Genomic DNA, 21461 nt, shown 5'->3' with positions numbered 1-21461 from the left:
AAAAAGCCAAAATGCTGAAGCAATCCAGATGTTGATTTATAAATACATCAAAAAATGTAACATATGCATACAATGGAATATTATTCAGCCTTAAAAAAAAAAATCTTGGGAAGCTGAGGGAGAATTGCTTGAACCTGGGAGGTAGCGGTAAGCCAAGATGGCGCCACTGCACTCCAGCCTGGGCAACAAGAGCAAAACTTCGTCTCAAAAAAAAAAAAGAAAGAAAAGAAAATCTTGTCCCATTTTAATATAAATATTGAGAGAATTATGTCACCTAAAATGAGCCAGTAACAAAATGATGGATACTGTATGATTCCACTTATATGAGATATCTTAAGTAGTCACACTCATAAAAACAAAGTGGAAGCATGTCTGTCGAGGGCTGAAGAGAGGGTAAAATGGGCAGTTGTTACTTAATGTGTACTGAGTTTTAGTTTTACAAGATGTAAAACTTTTAGAAGTATTTTGCCTAACAGTGTGAATACACTCAACATGCTTGAAATGTACAACTTATATTCAGACAGGATCACAATCTGTCACCCAAGCTGGGGTGCAGTGGCACAATTATGGCTTATTGTAGCCTCAACCAGCTTCAAGTAAATCCTCCCCCATCAATTTCCCAAGTAGCTGAAACCACAAGTGCACACCACCATGCCTGTCTTTAAAAAAATTTTTTTTGTAGACTGGGTCTTTATATGTTGCCCAAGCTGGTCTCCAAATTTTGGGCTCAAGTGATCTTCCTGTCTTGGCCTCTCAAAATCCCTGGATTACAGATGTAAGCCACCACCATGCCTGGCCCTGAAATGTACACTTCAATGAATTTAAGATGGTAAATTTTATGTTATATTTTCACAATTAATTTTTTTAAAAGAAAAACTGAAAAAATAATTATAAATCTTTTCAAAAATTATCTTCAAATCACAAATATGTTTCTCTCATGCAAAAGAAATATATATTCTTCATTAAACACATGGTGAAAAGAAGGCGATTTCCATGACTACTCATTTAGATATGATAGGACAACCATTGAAAATCAGCTAAGAAAGAATACATACAAAATAAGCCATAACCAAAATTGAGGTCATATTTGTAGATAAAAGCACACACATATATAAACTGATTGTGATAGACATATGGCTGATTTATCTTTTTTTCTTTTTTGAGATGGAGTCTTGCTCTGTCGCCCAGGCTGGAGTATAGTGGTGCGATCTCAGCTCACTGTAACCTCCGCCTCCCAGGTTTAAGAGATTCCCCTGCCTCAGCCTCCCAAGTAGCTGGGACTACAGGCACCTGCCACCACGCCAGGCTAATTTTTGTATTTTTAGTAGAGACGGGGCCTCACCATATTGGCCAGGCTGGTCTTGAACTCCTGACCTTCTGATCTGCCTGCCTCGGGCTCCCAAAGTGCTGGGATTACAGGAGTGAGCCACTGAGCCCGGCTGATTTATCTTTTAATTAAACCCCATGTTGACTTAAAGTTTACAAACAGAATTGCAAAATGTCTAAATATATAAGTAAAACAAAAAATCACAATAAACTGATGTTGAAAAACCTACACTAAATAAAACACTAATATGGAACTGCAAAACAATAACTAGAGAAATGTTTACTCACAAAATGCGGTTTGCAATATTTATGTACTATTAAAGAATTTGTCTAGATAATTACAATATTTGACTGTGTGTACTCAGGGAAAGCAGGTATTTCAAATCATTGGCATGCGCTGTGTTGCAATAAAATTTCAGAAAAAAAACAGTATAATTATAAATAAAAGATTCTAACAATAAATTTATAATAAATAAAAATTTAAAAGAAATTAGCATTTATGTTTTAAATATATGCTATTCTTACACAAAATAAAACTACTGTAATCCAACTTTAGAAGCAAAACAATAGTCTTGGATTGCTAAATTTAAAAATTATATATTTTGCAGAATATGGTTAGCACTTCCTACATATAAAACAAATATTTAGAAATTAGTTATATTGTTATTTAGATATATGCTTAAGAAAGTGGGTGAAATTCCTGTTTGCCTGCAGCAAACTTAAATTTATAAGTAACATCAGCCATATCATGTAAATTCTAGCATATTATCCTAAATGTCTGAACCTAAAGTACAGAAAAATTTGAAATAGAAAATAGAAAGTAAAAATGTATAGGGAGAGTGACATCAGTAAGATGGAAAAATAAAAGGTTCCCTATTTGCTTATCATCCCACAGCAAGAAAATTTATCAGCCATCCCTGACAAAAATGCATTTATGTGAGCCATGGCTCACACCTGTAGTGACAGCTACATGGTACATTCAGGTTGGGGAATTGCTTCAGGCCAGGATTTCAAGACCAGCCTGGGTTATGAAGCCAAAACCCACCTCAAAAATAAGTGCCTTTAAGGGAGCTTTGAGATCCAGAGAGGGTATTGTGAAATTTTGCTACAGTCTAAGATTAAGGAGTGTTCTTTTCAGAAGGCAGGCCCTCATTCAGGTGGAAAAATACAGGACCTCTGTTGTAGGCTGCAGACCAGGAAATGGCCCACCAAATTTGGTCCCACTGAGAATTCTGAACTTACTCTCTAATCATCCCAAACTCCTCCCAGCCACAGTATGGGAGAGACCGTGCCCTTCCAGAGGCCTGGAGGAAGACAGCCATTTATAGCCACACAGGCAGGCCTGCAGACCTTGTCCTTTACTGTGGTTTCTGAAGCAGTTCAATGATTCAGTTCCAGCTCCCTGAGCCATAGTTCATGGCCAGTTCTGCCTATATAGGAATCCACACAGTGACCTGAAAAAATCTTCTTTGATACTCAGTGAAAGCCATACTCATCCACATTCTGATATAAGGCCCACCACATACAGACCCAATTACAAAAACCTGTCCTACTGTCAGCCCTACAGAGCAACATCCAGAAAAATATTTAGTCTGTTCCAAAATATAATGGAAATTACAATTACCCAAGCCCCTGTTAAGCCAACTAAAGGTGAGCCCTAGTGCAGACCCAGCAGCCTTGTGACCAAGCTACGCCCCTCTTCCACTACAAACCCAGAGGGCATCCCATCACCCTGAGAACCCAACAAAAAAAATCTTTACCTCCTAAATCAGTTTATAAAAACTTAAAGAGGTGTTTGCTCCTTCAAATTCAGACACCAATGCAAAACTATATTGTGCCCACTGTAAATATTTTAACATAGAACTGCAAGTATGTGGCAGAAGAATTAGTCAAAAAGTTTCTAAACTCACTGAAATTGAAGACAAATGAGTAAAAACTTGCTGCTTATAGATCATATGCTCTTATATATAAAAAATTATAAAACATTATACTAAAACCTGTTTAAATTAATAAATACATTCAGTAAATTAGCAAAATATAAAATTAACATACAAGTTTAAGTTATGGTTCCATACACTTAAAGCAAACTGATTAAGAAAACAATCTTATTTACAGTAGCACTAAAATAATTTCTGAGAACAAATTTAAACAAGGAGGTAAAAAAAGCTTTACAATAAAAATATATTAATGAAATAAATTAGAGAAGAGGCAAATAATTATTATTTTTTTAGACAGAGTCTCTGTCACACAGGCTGGAGTGCAGTGGTGCAATCTCAGCTCACTACAGCCTCCACCTCCTGGGTTAAAGCAATTCTCCTGCCTCAGCCTTTTGGGTAGCTGGGATTACAGGAACCTGCCACCATGCCAGGCTAATTTTTATATTTTTAGTTGAGATGGGATATCACCCTGATGGCCAGGCTGGTCTCAAACTCCTGACCTCAAGTGATCTCCCTGCCTTGGTCTCCCAAAGTGCTGGGATTACAAGTGTGAGCCACTGTGCCTGGCCAACACAAATAAATTTTAAAATATTTTATGTCTATGGATTGAAAGCATAAATATTGTTAAAGTGCCATATTATCCAAAATAATCTATGGATTCAATTAACTCCCTATCAAAATTCCAGTGGTATTTTTTTACAGCAATGAAAAATAAAATCCTAAAATTTATATGAAACTACAATAAACTTTGAATAGTCAAAGCAATCTTGAGGAAAAAGAACAAAGAAGGACATTATACTTCATAATTTCAAACTATATTTCAACTATCAAAAAAAGACTATAATAAAAACAAGATGAAATATGCAGAAAAATGAACCAAAAAAATGGAAAAGAAACCACTAATCACACACATTTCAGATATGATGTAAAAAGAGAACTTAAAAAATAACAGTTTCTCAAAATTTTGCAGATATTTGTGTGTCCCTAAAACAATGGAACATCAGTCAGATCGTGTAGTCTCTTATAAGCCATGAAGAGGACTTTGGCTCACAGTAAGCTTGAAGGAAGATCACTGATGGGAAAGTAGAATTTTTAGAGAATTAAAGAGCGTAAGAAAGAAGATGCCCCTATGTGAGAGCAAGAGAAAAGAAACTGAGCTTCCCAGAAACTATTTTCTCTGGAACATAGCTCCCCAAATCCCATGTCAAGAACTGACTTTCTCTTTGACGTTTGGACCTCTCATCTGTGTCATCTGTTGTATTCACTATCACTCTCACCTACCTGGGGGTTTGGCTACCATCTCCTGTCTCTTCCTATTCCACGGCTCTTTTCCTTGCTCCAAACAGGTTATCAGGTGAGGCTTAGAGACAGCAATACCTGTTTTATTAAAAATAAATAACATGAATCTTGCTCATATTCTCCAATTACCGACCTACTAATGTGCTCAGTAAAGAGAATGTCATAGCATATTCTAGTAAATTAATCCCAAATTACTAATTTATAACAGACATTTCTAAATATTTAGAAAATACTTTAAATTTGTAGGTCTTTAATTTCACTACCCAGTACTACTGAATCAAAAATTGGTGGTGGCAATTAAATTTTAAGGTGTGGGCAACAACATTTTATGCCATCAAATTTCTGTAATTACCACTAATCTAGAGTGAAGGATATAGATCAGCTCAGGGATGTGGAAAGTTCAGGTCAAGATGAAACGTACTGAAGAAATTTTTTTCTACACGAACAAATCTCAAAGATTTTCTTGAAAACAGGGATCTGAAACTCATTTATGCAAAGCAGAAATTACCACAAGTTATACAAAAAAAGAGAAATAAAACCTTTAGGGCATATTAGGAATTGTGTGTTGAAGTCATCCTCACCCAGGAAGACCAGGTTTCTGTAGTTCTCAAACATCACTTTCCTATATAAATTCCGTTGTGCAGTGTCCAGGCATTGCCACTCCTCCAGAGAGAATTCTATGGCCACATCCCTAAATGTCAACGGTCCCTGAAAAACACACACACACACAGACACACATATATATTTACTAAATACCCATGGGCAGAATTTTTATTTTGGCTCAAGGCAAAGTAAGACAGTATAGAAAGCTGATTCTGACTTATAGGAGTGACTCAAATTATACAATAAAATAAATTTCAATGCAGAAATATTCTCTAATATATTCTTTAACTCAAATAAGAGGACAGCATAAGATCCACAACATCAGTGTATATATACTTTTTTGAAGAAAAACTATAAAAGGACATGAATACAAAGGTGTAAATTTTTGAGTGCTATATTTACATCATACACAATGAGTTGTGTATATTTTTCAGATGGAAAAGACATGTTGAGTTAGAAGGTACATCTCAAATTCTAATGTGTATAATAAACTGAAGATCTTATTATGCTGATTGTTTTTAGAAAATCTGGAATAAAGTTTGAATTTCTGAATTTCTAACAAGCTCACCAGTAACGCCAATGTTTTTGGCCCAAGAAGAGTATTTTGTCAAACAACCACTCAGTGAAAGACCCTGTGTTGGCCAGGCACGGAGGCTCACGCCTGTAATCCCAGCACTTTGGGAGGCCGAGGGAGGCGGATCACCCGAAGTCACGAGTTCGAAACTAGCCTGGCCAACATGGCAAAACCCCATCTCTACTAAAAAAAATACAAAAATTAGCCAGGCACGATGATGTGCGTCTGTAATTCCAGCTACTTGGGAGGCTGAGGTGGGAGAATCGCTTGAACCTGGGAGGTGGAGGTTGCAGTGAACTGAGATTGCGCCAGTGCATTTCAGCCTGGGCAACAGAGCGAGACTCCATCTCAAAAAAAAAAAAAAAGAATCTGTGTTTTTCCCAGTTTTTTGTAAATAAAGTCAAGAGCCTTCATGTTCCAAAGACATATATGCGAATAAAACCTAAGGAAAAAAGGCAGCTGCCAAATCAAATGTGATAATTTATGAACATCAGCTGCATAAAGATACTAATGAAAAGTAATTAACTCTATAAAAAAAACTTGTCAGAGAGCTCTTTAGCCAAGTGAATCATTAACATCAACTGCACTAGGAACAAATTTTTATGATGTGCTGATGCACAAAGAACACAGCATCACTGCTGGAATACTGCCCCCCAAAAGTAAATTATAATCTAAATTTAACCATAAAGAAACATCAATTTTATACAAAGTTCAAAATACAGGTATCTCCTATTTACTGTACTACTAAATAGTGATTTTAAGTAGTCTTTCTTCAGCACCCAAAGAGCAGGAATCTCCTAAAATTTTTTTCAGAACTTTATGGGTGATAAATGACATTCTGTTTAAATAAGCATTTTCTTGATCCTTTTCTGTATAGAGCTAATGGAGAACACAGATGGATCCTCAACATTACATGTTCTTTTTCTTTACTAAGGACCCCAGCTTTTCCCCAATAGAAATCTTGAGTATCCACACGTTCCCATAATTCAACAGCTACAAAGGAAATATTTTTAATATTGTAGATTATAAATTCATAATGAGAATTCTGCATGGCACATAAGAAACCATGATGCAGAGAATGCAAAGAAGGCTCTGGTACACAGGAAAAATATTTTTCAGAGACCCTTGACTATTATAATGAATTTTTAAAGTAATTGAAACTAGCTCATTAGGGAGGAAAAGATCGAGTAGAGAAGTAAAGGTTTGCAAGTACTAAACACATGGCATTCCAGGAGGAAGAGCGGACACAGCTCTTGATCTGAGACAGGTTTAAGTAAAAAAAAGAACCAATTCTTCCTCTTTCTCCTTTTTTGGAATTCCTTCTCAGATGAGATTCTCTGGACAAATTACACTTGTATCTTGAGAATATGCCTCTAAAGGTGTCAGCACCCCCTGTTTACCTGCTACCACCACACCCACAGGCAGAAAAACCAAAACCTGGAGAAAAAGTCCACCCACTTCTGTCGTTTATACAAGAAGAGACTCAGGAACAATGAGACGCTCCGTGAAGATAAAAATGTAAGTTTCTCGGCCAGGCACAGTGGCTCAGGCCAGTAATCCTAGCATACTGGGAGGCCGAGGCAGGTGGATTGCCTGAGCTCAGGAGTTCGAGACCAGCCTGGGCAACACGGTGAAACCCTATCTCTACTAAAATTCAAAAAAATTAGCCAGGCATGGCAGCATGAGCCTGTAATCCCAGCTATTCAGGAGGCTGAGGCAGGAGAATTGCTAGAACCTGGAAGGCAGAGGTTGCAGTGAGCCGAGATAGTGCCACTGCACTCCAGTTTGGGCAACACAGTGAGACTCCGTCTCTTAAATATATATATGTTTCTCTTTTCCTGTTCTCAGGTGCCCTCCCGGGGCACAGACACCAGCAATTTCTCCTACAATAATGGCAATAGGGGCCACACTGACCTGTCTCTACCAAACCCGAAGAGAACAGGCCGTGTGACCAACCTTCAATGCACAGGTGGAACTTAACTCTCATGAATGTATCCTGAACCCCTCATACTTGACTCTGTCCTCATTTTAAGAGTCACATGAGGCCCTTACTTAAAACAATATGGATGCTTCCACCAAGAACAATTAATAGAACCTGTGGAAAGGACACAAGTAAGATTTTTTAAACTGGCCATGTAATCCTAATTAGAAGCCTGGGCTGATAACCACTTAGCTAAGCATTGCCTCTCAAGCTTTAATGAGCTTGTAAATCACTTGATAATTTTGGTCTCACTCTATGTAATGTGATTCTACAGGTTTGTAAAGGGTCCGTGAATGAGTGTTTTAAACAAATCCTCTGTCAATGCTGATGTTGTTCTTCCTGGGCTCATTATTAGCATTAGTTGGAGAAAGCAGGCACAGCACAGACTCCCTTAAACTCAGCAGTCTTGTCACAACACAAATAAAGACAACCAATCTCCATCCTCAAGTATCATATTCTTTGCTGGTCCTTTAAAGTTTACAGAGGAAACAAAAGGGAGCAATGTTTGAATGAGCCTGCATTTGGAAAACAACATGTACACATGTACTAGCATAACGTTTATTAAGCAGGTGCTATGTCCTCAAGTGTTACAAAGCATTGTGCTGGGAAAAATACATTATTTGATTTAATCCTCATAACACCCTGGGAGTTGGTACGAGGTGTTCAATAAATCTCAGGATAAAGAGCCCAGAATTTTTATTTCTTCTGTTTCTCTGTCATTGATTTTTTTCTTGAAGATATATAAAATAAAAGCTAAATATAGACAGATGAGAGGGATACAGAAAAGCTTAATGTAATTTAGAAAAATTTTTATTGTGTTTATATTTACTTTTTTGTGGCTTATGGAGCAACTACTAAATCTGCAGTAATAGAAAACAAGTTGCTACATGGAACATTTCAGCAAGTACTGGTTTTGATAAAAATTAAAAATTAAGGCCCTAAAATAAATATTTTTCCCATTTATCTGCTTCTGAGTTTTAAAGAATTATGGGCACCATTTCTAAAAAGGCTGCAGGACTCACCAGCCAAAACTAATTTCTTCTAATCAGTTTGGTGAGGCAAGACTCCACAGTGGGGTCAGACCTAAATAAGGCCTCCAAAAACAGTGAATCTTAGCAGAACTGGGGCAGGGAGTGGACTCTATGTAGAATTCTGCTCTGTACACCACTGAGGTATTTCCAGTTCTGATTTTTCTAAGCTTACCTAAGAGAAACTTACATTACAGAGTTTGTGTAACTCTAATTTCTTTTAGCCACTGCCATGTCAATTTTATAATGTATACTAATAAGTAATTTAAACAAATTCCTTAAGGTTTTCTAGGGTAATTTATTAGAACATAAATATGTATTAGTAGGAAAGTAAAAAAGAATACAAACCATAACAACTCTTCTGTTCATAAATATCCCTTCAGGTGATGACATCAGAAGTCACAACAATATAAAGAAAGTGGCCAAAGTAAAGGCCAAGTTTTTTTTTCCACACATCTATACATTGTACCAACCATATAATGCTTCAACCATTTATCCAGTTACTAGTCTAGACTTAAAGTTCCTGCATGGTAGGAACTCTGACTGCTTCAACTATTTTCTAATGGCCATATAAAATGGAAGCAATTAGTTTATCTATTTGAGTCTCCAGACCCTTTCCTTATTTTACACCCAAGCACCAGGAAACTTGAGAAACTCTCATCTGGGTACCAGCCAAGACATCTCTTGTATGAGGGGAGGAACAAATGCAGACTGACTCATTTCTCTTACACTGAGACAGAAGCATAATTAACCACTCTTGTCAGCCTGACACAGTTCTGCTCTGGACAACCTCAAATGTCTCAAAGATGCCTAGGTGATTGTGAGAGGGTTCCCAATGTCCCTGGGCTGATGATCCGATGATGTGCCAGGCAGGAGAGACTCAGGGTAATCCTATATAAAAACTGAAACTGGCCGGGCGCAGTGGCTCATGCTTGTAATCCAAGCACTTTGGGAGGCTGAGGTGGGCGGATCACGAGGTCAGGAGTTTGAGACCAGCCTGGCCAAAATGGTGAAACCCCGTCTCTACTAAAAATACAAAAATTAGCCTGGCGTGGTGGCATGTGCCTGTAATCCTAGCTACTCAGGAGGCTGAGGCAAGAGAATCACTTGAACCAGGGAGGCAGAGGTTGCAGTGAGCTGAGATCACGCCATTGCACTCCAGCCTGGGCAATAGAGTGAGACTCTGCCTCAAAAAAAAAAAAAAAAAAAAAAAAACAATGAAACTGCCCTGGTGGGGCTCCAGAATTTGGATCACCTGTCCTGATGAGCTAGCTTTTGGGTAAGAGGAAGGGCAAGAATACTCCAGTACCACATTTTACAGGTAAATATAGCCATGGTCATGACTCTGGATACTCTGTGGCCTTGATCTCTCACTCCTAAGATGCTTGTTTACACTTACGGATTCTCCCATGAGATTCTATGTACACCTGGTGCCTCTCACATAACTGTAGCAGGTCACTGAACAAGATCTGAAAAGCTCAATAAGCCATACTCTCAAAAGGGAACTTTAAGATGTCTATGTTGACATCTCACAATGCAGAACATGCCTCCTGTTGGTTTTCTGTACATTCTCAATCCTAAGTCTGGCCCTGTATTGCAAATCCCAAGCAGAGGCCAAACCTTATGTGCAGATTCTAGGTGGGATCAACCTAGCTCTGCATTCTTGGGTGTTACAGCAAATGGGGTACAACCAAAGGAGAGATCCCCTTAAAGAGGCTGCTCTAGCACATTCTAAATGATATGTCTACCTAAAAAAAAAAAAAAAACTGAGACACTGGGCACAGTGGCTCACACCTGTAATCCTAGCACTTGAGAGGCCGAGGCAGGTAGATCACCTGAGGTCAGGAGTTTGAGACCAGCCTGGCCAACACAGTGAAAACCCGTCTCTACTTACAATGCAAAAAAAATCAGCTGGGTGTGGTGGCACGTGCCTGTAATCCCAGATACTTGTGAGGCTAAGGCAGGAGAATCGGTTGAGCCCGGGAGGCAGAGGTTACAGTGAGCAGAGATCGCACCATCGCACTCCAGCCTGGGCAACAAGAACAAGACTCCCTCTCAAAAAAAAAAAAAAAAAAAAAAAACTGAGGCAACATGAATATAAGTAGACAGTTTATTTGGGTCAAGCTTGAGGACTGTTAACTTGAGAGCAAAGATTCAAATTGTCAAAAATTTACACTTTGATTAGCAGCAGTTACAAGTGGATTTGTAAAGGCAAAAATAGAGGGACAGAGAGTGGACTGATATAAAGTGGTTAGAAATTCTTATTTATTTACAAAAATAAAATCGATTACTAATTGGCTATATATTGTTAAGCTATAGGGTGTGGGTTATAGTGTCCAGTGTGGAATTATTAGTTTAATTTATAGCTACTTATGGCTATAGTAAGCAGTTTTAAGAGATAAATCAATAGCTAAAAGAAGGAAGAAAGACATAATTGTGGTCTCATTTTAATGTCTGAGTCTTATAACTCAATGGACATGCATTTCTCAGATAAAATGTTTTATTTTTCCCCAAAATCTCAAGATCCCGATTCAGAATTTGGAGCTGCAGATTTAGGTCCTGAATAAATGTAGTAATAGCAGGTGTCACCTGCAGATTTGTGGACATTTTAGCAATACGAGGAAAGAGAAAGCAGAGATTCTCATTTCTACTCAATGCACACATGTTACTCTAAGTTTGTGAGCCTCACGGTCTCTGAATCAGTTTCAGGTCTGAAGATACAAGAGTCACTGAAAGAGGTAAAATGGTTGATTGCTGCCCTGTGAAATTTGGTCTAACCTCTTTAAAAGTGACTATAGAGGACTTCAGATTATCAAACAAGCAGAGAAACAATTCTGCCTGCATATTTAGGGGAGAGTATGCATTTTGCAGCACAATTGTGAGCTGACCGGAAGTCTGAGAGGGAAAGTCCCCTCTAGAGTAAAGCTTGGTTGGCACTTATATGTTTATGTCGTGTCTGGTAATTCTAGACAGTTCTTGGGAAATATAATTAAAAGACAAATTTTCTCCAGCCCTAGAGCAACTCCACAACGACTAAACAGAAATAAAACTGTTATATTACACAATTAAACCAGAATTTGACATGCATCAAGGTCAATCTGCTTCACAGATTGCAAAGACAGAAAGATGGTCACCATAATTAGCCCACGAGTAGAAAAACTTACAGCACCATGTCATGCATAGTTCATTCTAAATTCACCTGGTAATTGGGGAGGCCATCCGTGTATGTTTTGTTATATATAATTACAAAATAAACTTTTAAGATCTTCATGACAGAGGGCAGTTTTGCAATATAAAACCAGGTGCCTGCTAAAGGTAGGCTCTCAGTCTCCTACAGCAACATTTGAATAGGGTGCTATCATTTTGGCTATTTACATTTTGAAGCAATGGCTCTCTACTCCCCGAGCACTGGACTACAGCACTTCTGCTTGCCTTCTCCTGGTGGCTGGAGTTTTCTCTTGACCCCTACCCTCTGCCACTGAGGTACAGCCCACAATTCAGGGTGAACAGCCAGCAGGTCACATCTCACATAAACCCCAATTGCCCCAGCAGCACTCCAGCGCCACATCAGAGAGTGAAGCCTGAGCTGCAGGAGGAGAGCCTGCAGGCCTCCTGGGTAGGAATGCACCTTCACAATAATGAGAACGGGAACAGTGTTTTAGGCTCAGTTTCTATTTATAATGGTGACATGGAAAATGTTCTGCTGGATTTCCAGCATGAGTCTGTAAAGAGATAGCTCCAAGAGTTCCATTGTGACAGCCCACCTCATTCACGGACACTGTGAAATGCTAAAATGGCTTCTGAAACAGACACTCAAAGCATTGGAGAGAAAAACAGTTCTCAGTCTCAGAAAGATTATATTGAGAGAAAAAATAAGTTAAATGTATCTTGAGAAAAAACTCAGATTACATGTAAGATTGATGAAGTCAGCCAGAAAATATTTCCCTATAAAATATTTCTCTCTAAATACCCAAATTATACAGCTACTCTCAGCATGAGAAACATGAGCATTATGAAGAAGGGAGCATATTCTCAGCAGAATTTTATAAGATTCATCCATCTCTGCTACTCTCTCATCTTTTAGCCATTGAAAGGGGGATTCCATTGGAATACATCAGACTACATCCACCAGCACTTTTTTTTTCTGAGATAGAGTCTCGTTCTGTCACTCAGGCTAGAGTGCAGTGGCATGATCTCAGCTCACTGCAACCTCCGCCTCCCAGGTTAAAGCAATTCTCCTGCCTCAGCCTCCAGAGTAGCTGGAATTACAGGCACCTGCCACCATACCCGGCTAATTTTTGTATTTTTAGTAGAGACAGGTTTCACTATGTTGGCCATTCTGGTCTTGAACTCCTGACCTCAAGTGATCCACCCGCGTTGGCCTCCCTAAGTGCTGTGATTACAGGCATAAGCCACTGTTCCCGGTCACCACCAGCACTTTTTGATGAAAAATTAGAATCTGATTTTGTTTATATAGTGGAATATATTTGAGCTTGCAACACAGCTAAGAGGAGAGCTATTACAGTTTTTTGGTGGTCACATCATTTGTGTTTATTTGTCCTTTAATAGCAGCATTCTAACTTGAATGAAAGACAATAAAATCATGCTTACTTATAGTTATCCCTACTGGATAAGGTAATAAGTATGTAAGACTAGTATCTACTGTAACAATTTGGTAATAAGTTTTATTTGGATATTAGAGATAAGTATCTAAATATAAATAGTTTTAATGTACTGGTCATAATGTATGTAGGATTTGTGAAAATTTTTTTAACCATAATTCAGTTAAAACACTTTATATTTAAAGAGTAGAAATAACAATATTAAAATGACTAAGGGTTTTGTTCAAAGTAAATATCGTGGTCTTATATTTATATTATTGTAGAAAATCCTCTTTAATTTATATGAATGTTGACCAGGCATGGTGGCTCATGCCAGTAATCCCAGCACTTTGGGAGGTCGAGATGGGCAGATCACCTGAGGTCAGGAGTTCAAGACCAGCCTGGCCAACATGGCAAAATCCTGTCTCTACTAAAAATACAAAAATTAGCCAGGTGTGGTAGCACATGCCTATAGTCCCAGCTACTCGGGAGGATGAGGCAGGAGAATTGCTTGAACCTGGGAAATGGAGTTGCAGTGAGCTGAGACTGCGCCACTGCACTCCAGCCTGGAGGACAAAGTAACACTCTATCTCAAAAAAAAAAAAAAAAAAAAGTATACGATTGTAGGTTGTCTACAAATGCTTCATGTGACAATGCTAATTGTTCTGAAGTAATAAATAGAAACCAAGGTTCAACTCCAACTCCACTGTTATATACTGAACCGTTTATTTAGCTACACCTAGATTAATATGATTTACATATATTTCAATAAAGCAGAGAAAAAAAGTATATATAATTCAAATGCTTTAAGAAAAAAGAGATGAGGATAATAGCCTTCCTTATTTTCAGGTAGGAGAATACAGCTTCTTATTTTTATTTTCTCCTATAACAGCCAAGTCTTTAGACATGCTCTTGAACTCTTGGATATCTGAATTTCAGTAGACACTGGATTCAGGCATCTAAGGAGTGGCCTTGGGCACACTGTGTGCACTTGAAAGAATGTTTACAGAGAGAAAAAGCAGAATACAGAAAGGTGTTATAAAAAAAATCTACGGATGTACATGAATAAAGTAAGTTCTCAGAGACCTATGAAGAGACTTAGATTCTGACACAATAATAGTGGGAGACTACAACACCCCACAGACCCTGTTAGATTATTAGGGCAGAAAATTTACAAAGATCTCAGGACCTAAACTCAACACTTGGACAAATAGTCCTACAAAACTCTTAATCTAAAAACAACATGCTATACATTCTTCTCATTACCATGTGGCACATACTCTAAAACTGACCACACAATCAGAAATAAAACAACCCTCAGCAAATTCCAAAATTACACCAACCACACACACACAGCACAGCTTGATAAAAATATAATTCAATACCAAAAAAAAAAAACACTTGAAATGATATAAATACATGGAAATTATGCCACCTGAGCCTGAGTGACTTTTGAGTAAATAATAAAATTAAAGCAGAAATCAAGTTCATTGCAAAAAATGAGAACAAAGATACAACATACCAGAATCTCTGCAACACAGCTAAGGCAGTGTTAAGGAGAAATTTATACCACTAAAAGCTCACACCCAAAAGTTAGAAAGATCTCAATTTAACAACCTAACATCATGAATAAAAGAATGAGAGAAAGCAAGAGCAAACCAACCCCTAAGCTAGCAAAAGACAAGAAATAACCAAAATCAGATCTGAAGATTTAAACAGAAAAAAACATACGAGACCAAAAATTCCAGGAGTTAAACCTTTGTGAAAAAATAAATAAATAAATAAGATAAACAAACCACTAGGTACAATAATAAAGAAATAAGAGAAGGTCCAAATAAACACAATTAGAAATGACTACCACTGACCCCACAGAAATACAAATAACTATTGAAGTCTACTATGAACACTTCTATGCACATGAACTAGAAAATCTATGCACACAAACTAGAAAATAGAAGTTTCAGGATACAAAATAAGTGTACAAAAATCAGTAACATCTCTGAACATCAACAACATTCAACCTAAGGCCAAATAAAAAAAATCCCATTCACAATAACAACAAAAACAATAAAATGTCTAGGAATACAGCTAATCAGGGAGGTGAAAAATCTCTATAACAAAAACTACAAAATGCTTCTTAAAGAAATCAAAGATGACACAAGCCAATGGGCACCCATTTTATGCTCATGGATAGAAAAGATTGATATCATCAAAATGGCCATACTGCCAAATGAAATTTACAGAATGCTATTTCTATCAAACTACCAAAAACATTCTTCACAGAACTAAAAAAAGTATTTTAAAATTTATATGAAACTGAAAAAAAAAAAAAAAAACCTGAATAGCCAAGGCAATCATAAGCAAAAAGAACAAAGCAGGTGGCATTACATTACCTGACTTCAAACTATACAACAGAGGTACAGTAACCAAAGCAGCATGATACTGGTACAAACACAGACTATAGAACAATGAAACAGAATAGAAGCCCAGAAATCATGCCACACACCTACAACCATCTGATCTTCTACAAAGCTCACAAGAGCAATGCAGGAAGAATTCCCTATTTAATAAATGGTGCTGGAATAACCAGCTAGCACTATGTAAAAGACTGAAACTGGATGCTTTCCTTACACCATATAAAAAAAATCAACTCCGGGTGATTAAAGACCTAAATGTAGCCAGGCGCGGTGGCTCACGCCTGTAATCCCAGCACTTTGGGAGGCCCAGGCGGGCGGATCACAAGGTCAGGAGATCGAGACCATCCTGGCTAACACAGTGAAACCCCGTCTCTACTAAAAATACAAAAAAATTAGCCGGGCATGGTGGTGGGCGCCTGTAGTCCCAGCTACTTGGGAGGCTGAGGCAGGAGAATGGCGTGAACCCGGGAGGCGGAGCTTGCAGTGAGCGGAGATCGCGCCACTGCACTCCAGCCTGGGCGACAGAGCAAGACTCCATCTCAAAAAAAAAAAAAAAAAAAAAAGACCTAAATGTAGAACATAAAATTGTAAAAAACCCTGAAAGAAAATCTAAAAAATACCTATGTCAATTGGATAAAGAAAATATTATTGACACAGGAACTGGCAAAGATTTTATGATGAAGATACCAAAAGCAATTGTAACAAAAGCAAAACTTGATAAAAAATGGGACCTAAAGAAACTAAAGAGCTTCTTCACAGCAAAGCAAACTATCAATAGAGTAAACAAACAACCTACACAATAAAAAGAAAATATTTGTAAAATATGCTTCTGACAAAGTTCTATTATTCAAAATTTGTAAGGAATTTTAAAATTTTTACCATAAGGCGGGCTGGGTGCAGTGGCTTACGCCTGTAATCCCAGCACTTTGGGAGGCCAAGGCGGGTGGATCACGAGGTCAGGAGATCCAGACCATCCTGGCAAACACGGTGAAACCCCGTCTCCACTAAAAATACAAAAACATTAGCCAGGCATAGTGGCAGTCACCTGTAGTCCCAGCTACTCCGGAGGCTGAGGCAGGAGAATGGTGTGAACCTGGGAGGCGGAGCTTGCTGTGAGCCAAGATCGCGCCACTGCACTCCAGACTGGGCGACAGAGCGAGGCTCCGTCTCAAAAAAAAAAAAAAAAAATTACCATAAGGCCAGGCGCAGTGGTTCATACCTGTAATCCCAGCACTTTGGGAAGCTGAGGCAGGCAGATCACAAGGTCAGGAATTCGAGACCAGCCTGACCAACATGGTGAAACCCCGTCTCTACTAAAAATACAAAAAGTAGCCAGGTGTGTTGGCACGCACCTGTAATCCCAGCTACTCAGGAGGCTGAGGCTGGAGAATCGCTTGAATCCGGGAGGCAGAGGTTGCAGTGAGCCAAGATCGTGCCACTGCACTCCAGCCTGGGTGACAGAGCAAGAGTCCGTCTCAAAAAAAAAAAAAAAATTTACCAAAAAAGGCCGGGTGTAATGGCTCATGCCTGCAATCCCAGCACTTTGGGAGGCTGAGGCAGGCAGATCACTTGAGGTCAGGAGTTTGAGACCAGCCTGGCCAACGTGGTGAAACCCGTCTCTACTAAGAATACAAAAATTAGCCGGCCGTGGTTGCATGCACCTGTAGTTCCAGTTAGGAGGCTGAGGCAGGAGAATTGCTTGAACCCGGGAGGCGGAGGACAAAGGGAGGAAAAACATACAGGCCTAGTTGAGGGTGGTGGGTGGGAGGACAGAAAGGACTAGAAAAAATACCTGTTTATGCTATGCATAGTACCTCATTAACAAAATAATCTGTACCAAACCCCCATGCCACAGTTTTGCTTATATAACAACTCTCACGTATACCCCGACTCTGAAACAAAAATAAAAGTTAAAAGGAATAAAATCCATGGGTGGAGGAGAGTGCAATGTAGGTGGAAGGACTAGTTTGTCCTACAGATAGTGGCCCAGGTGGGGCTGTACTCGTTTATTTCTGTGTCGGGGCAGGCAGATGAGATTATGAACAGGTACAGCACCGCTGGTTGGTGGAGGAAGCAGGTTGCTGCTGCAGAGTCAGTATCTGGGGGTGGGAATATGCAGGAGACTGTAAACACTTTTGTGGATTTTTGACAAAAAAAAAATACTAGGATCAAAAATGCTGTGGTGAAATTCCTGATGGTGGTGCCTAGTCCTGGGAGGAGTGTGGACACATCAATTTCTGGGTATGTTTGTGAGTGGGTGGGAATCCTGGGGTGGCAGCTGTGGGAAAAGGGGGTCTGTTATCAGAGCTAATTTCCTGTAAGTTTTCAGTCCTCTCTCACCCTGAGAGGAGACCTGGAATCCTAGGACAATGGCACAGTGTGACAGCCTGTGTACAGGAGAGCAGAGCTTCTCATTTCCAGACACCCAGAGTTCCATTCTAGGCCAGCCCTCTGTGATACTTTCCTTCTGGCACCAAATCTGTATTTGCTGAACACCAAGCAATTCTCCAACACCAACTAATTGTCTAACATTTGAATTCTGACACCATCTAGAGTCAGCACAGACCCTGATTCAGGGCTCAGTCCCACAACACTGTCCTCATTACAGATGCCAGTCACAAACCTCATGGGTCCATCTATGCTTCTGACCTACTGTTTAAAAATTGTAAACTCTTATAAACTCCCTCCAATTATATAATCTGATAGAGCTACTCACAAAACTAAACAAAACACTATAGTTATGTTGACCAGTTTATTATAAAAGATACAACCCAGGAAAACCAAAAGACCCAAAAAAGTCAATGGACGAAAGGTACAGGACAACAAAGAATAAAGGTGGGGAAAGATGAAGCACATAGATAATCCTGGTAAAAAGCTGTGATTAATAAAATTCTTGGCCGGGCACGGTGGCTCACGCTTGTAATCCCAGCACTTTGGGAGGCCGAGGCGGGTGGATCACGAGGTCAGGAGATCAAGACCACGGTGAAACCCCGTCTCTACTAAAAATACAAAAAAATTAGCCGGGCGTGGTGGCGGGCGCCTGTAGTCCCAGCTACTCGGAGAGGCTGAGGCAGGAGAATGGCGTGAACCCGGGAGGCAGAGCTTGCAGTGAGCCGAGATTGCGCCACTGCACTCCAGCCTGGGCGACAGAGCGAGACTCCATCTCAAAAAAATATATATATAAAATAAAATAAAATAAAATTCTTGGCCGGGCCCGGTGGCTCATGCCGGTAATCCCAGCACTTTGGGAGGCCGAGGTGGGTGGATCATGAGGTCAGGAGATTGAGACCATCCTGGCTAACACGGTGAAACCCCCTCTCTACTAAAAATACAAAAAAATCAGCCAGGCACGGTGGCGGGCGCCTGTAGTCCCAGCTACTCAGGAGGCTGAGGCAGAATGGTGTGAACCCGGGAGGCGGAGCTTGCAGTGAGCCGAGATCATGCCACTGCACTCCAGCCTGGGTGACAGAGTGAGACTCCATCTCAAAAAAAAAAAAAAAAAAAAAATTCTTTATCCTTTGGATTCTCCAGGAACAGTTTATGAAAAGAAACACCCTTCCCATTATGACTTAGATGGTGGGTGCTCTCTTTTCTTACCTGACACATAGCCAGAAGCAGACTCCGCATATTTTTTTCGTTATAAAAAATTAACTGAATTTGCCTTCAGTTTTCAAAATAAAATACTTTTTAATCAAACTTAAGTTTCTCTCCTTCCCACAGGCTCCTGAACATTGAGCTACCTTCAGTCTAAGCCAACACAGAACCCCATTTTATGTCCCTCCTAAGAACATGCTGACTTCAGGGTAAAACAATTCTCTCATCTAGATTGAATTTTTTGTCCTTCAATTTGCCATTCCCCTCCCACATTTTTTTTTTTTTTTGAGATGGAGTCTCGCTCTGTCACCCAGCGTGGAGTGCAGTGGCGCTATCTTGGCTCACTGCAAGCTCCACCTCCTGGGTTCACGCCATTCTCCTGCCTCAGCCTCCCGAGTAGCTGGGACTACAGGTGCCCACCACCACGCCCGGCTAATTTTTTTTTTTTTTTTTTTTTTTGTATTTTTAGTAGAGACGGGGTTTCACCATGGTAGCCAGGATGGTCTAGATCTCCTGACCTCGTGATCCACCCACCTTGGCCTCCCAAAGTGCTGGGATCACAGGCGTGAGCCATCGCGCCCAGGCCCCCCACCACCTTCTTTTAATGTTGTTTCCTCCTCCCTATGAAAGAAAGGCCTTGTCCTGAGGCCCTGGAAGGTAATGGGGGCTGCTGCTGGAGCCATCATTCCGATCAGCATACCGGGGCTACCACTCAGGATGCTCAGAGCAGCCAGGGCCTTCTGGGTGGAGCCTCCACTGCTGCTTCTTGAGTTCTACCCAGTTTCCAGCACTTAGAAGCTGACAACTCAAAATGGAGGGGCTTTAGGGGTCCCAGGTCAGTGTGTCTGGTGCTGCATTGTTCAACAGTAGTCTCTAGTCTCATGTGGCTGTTTAAATGTGCATTAGTTAAATAAATTCAATTTCCCATAAATCTAATTTAAATCAGTTCCCTAGTTGCTCCAGCTACGTTCAAGTGCAGGTCAGTAGCCAAAAGTAACTTTATTGGACAGTGCAGACATAGAACATTGCCATTATCACAGAAAATCCTACAGGACTTTCTGTGTAGAAATATGTAGACACTATTTCCAGCCCCCGGCAGTGGGTCAGATCCTTTACCTAAGCCTGGATCTCTCCAGCTTTCTCCCTGCTCCTTACATCCAGCAGCCTCTGGCTGGGGCCTGCTTCCCCACAGAAACAGTCTGAGACAGGTCTGCCATCTGCACCGTTCTCCTGACACACTCCCTCATCTCAGTGACTGTTTCATTCAGCAATTACTCACTGCGCATCTCCTATGTGCCAAAAAGTACACTAGGGCTATGGTGATAAACCAGACAGAGCTCCCAACCTAAAGAAGCATATGTACTAGAGAGAGGAGACAACAAACAAAGCTTGGATAATTACAAGGAAACAAAACATGGTAGTAACATGCAAAGTGGGGGTGATTTGGTTGAGTGTCAGGGAAGCCCTGCCTGAGGAGGGGACATTTCAGCTGATTTCTAAGTGGGGAGAAAATCTGGGAATGCACAGTCCAGGTAAAAGGAACATCCAGTAGAAAGGCCCTAGGTGGGAATGAGCTTGTCAAGTTTGAAGAAAAAAAGACCACTGTGGCAGGGGCTTAGCAGGTGGAGGGAGAGCGCTGGGAAATGAATTTGGACAGAGAGGCAGGAACCAGACTATGTGGGTACTGGAGGCTGGGGCCAGCAGGCAGGTTAATTGTATTCTTAAATCAGTAGGATGGTTTCCAGGAAGGAATTGACATGATTTTGTGCAAGGATGCCAGCCCGTATCAAACTGGAATTTTCTGCCTCCCCCACCAAACACTGGCTTCCCAGGGCTGCAGGTCTCTGTGACCTCTCTTCGCTAAGCCCATGTGACATGCAGCAGAGAAGCAGGGACTAAGTCAGTCATGCCAGGATACAATAAAACCTCAGGGTCTCTAAAAGGCTCAGAAGCATGAGAGCACAGAGCCTGGAAAACAAGAGACTTTTGAGGACTTGAGCCCACAATTTAAATGATGCAGCAGTTTTGGTGTCTGCAGAAAAATCAGTGGACACCTTGCCTCCCTGCCGTTTTGATTAAGCACATTATGTATCAAGCTGAA

The 21461-nt window shown here is 40.1% G+C and overlaps 1 protein-coding gene across 10 annotated transcripts in view; it reads right to left on the bottom strand.

The window, feature by feature from the left end:
* Window positions 1–21461, bottom strand: part of LOC129489856 (zinc finger protein 680) — a 77987-nt gene that overhangs the window by 50320 nt on the left and 6206 nt on the right. For 5 of the 10 annotated variants that reach the window (XR_008660096.2, XR_010113520.1, XR_008660097.2 and 2 more), the window contains exons 2-3: window positions 5144–5270; window positions 4545–4640 (exon numbers count right to left, since the gene is read on the bottom strand). Coding sequence is in view for 6 of the 10 variants with exons in the window: in XM_055293040.2 (XP_055149015.1) it covers window positions 4545–4640; window positions 5144–5270 (223 nt within the window). In the remaining 4 variants the exon portion in view is untranslated. Of the gene's footprint in view, window positions 1–71; window positions 179–4544; window positions 4641–4914; window positions 4998–5101; window positions 5271–21461 lie in introns of those variants that run through there. The other 5 variants (XR_010113519.1, XM_063608905.1, XM_063608907.1 and 2 more) reach the window with 4 other exon arrangements.

This window comes from Symphalangus syndactylus, chromosome 9, assembly GCF_028878055.3.
Source record: "Symphalangus syndactylus isolate Jambi chromosome 9, NHGRI_mSymSyn1-v2.1_pri, whole genome shotgun sequence".
NCBI lineage: Eukaryota > Metazoa > Chordata > Mammalia > Primates > Hylobatidae > Symphalangus > Symphalangus syndactylus.
This window is presented reverse-complemented; position numbering and strand designations above follow the sequence as displayed.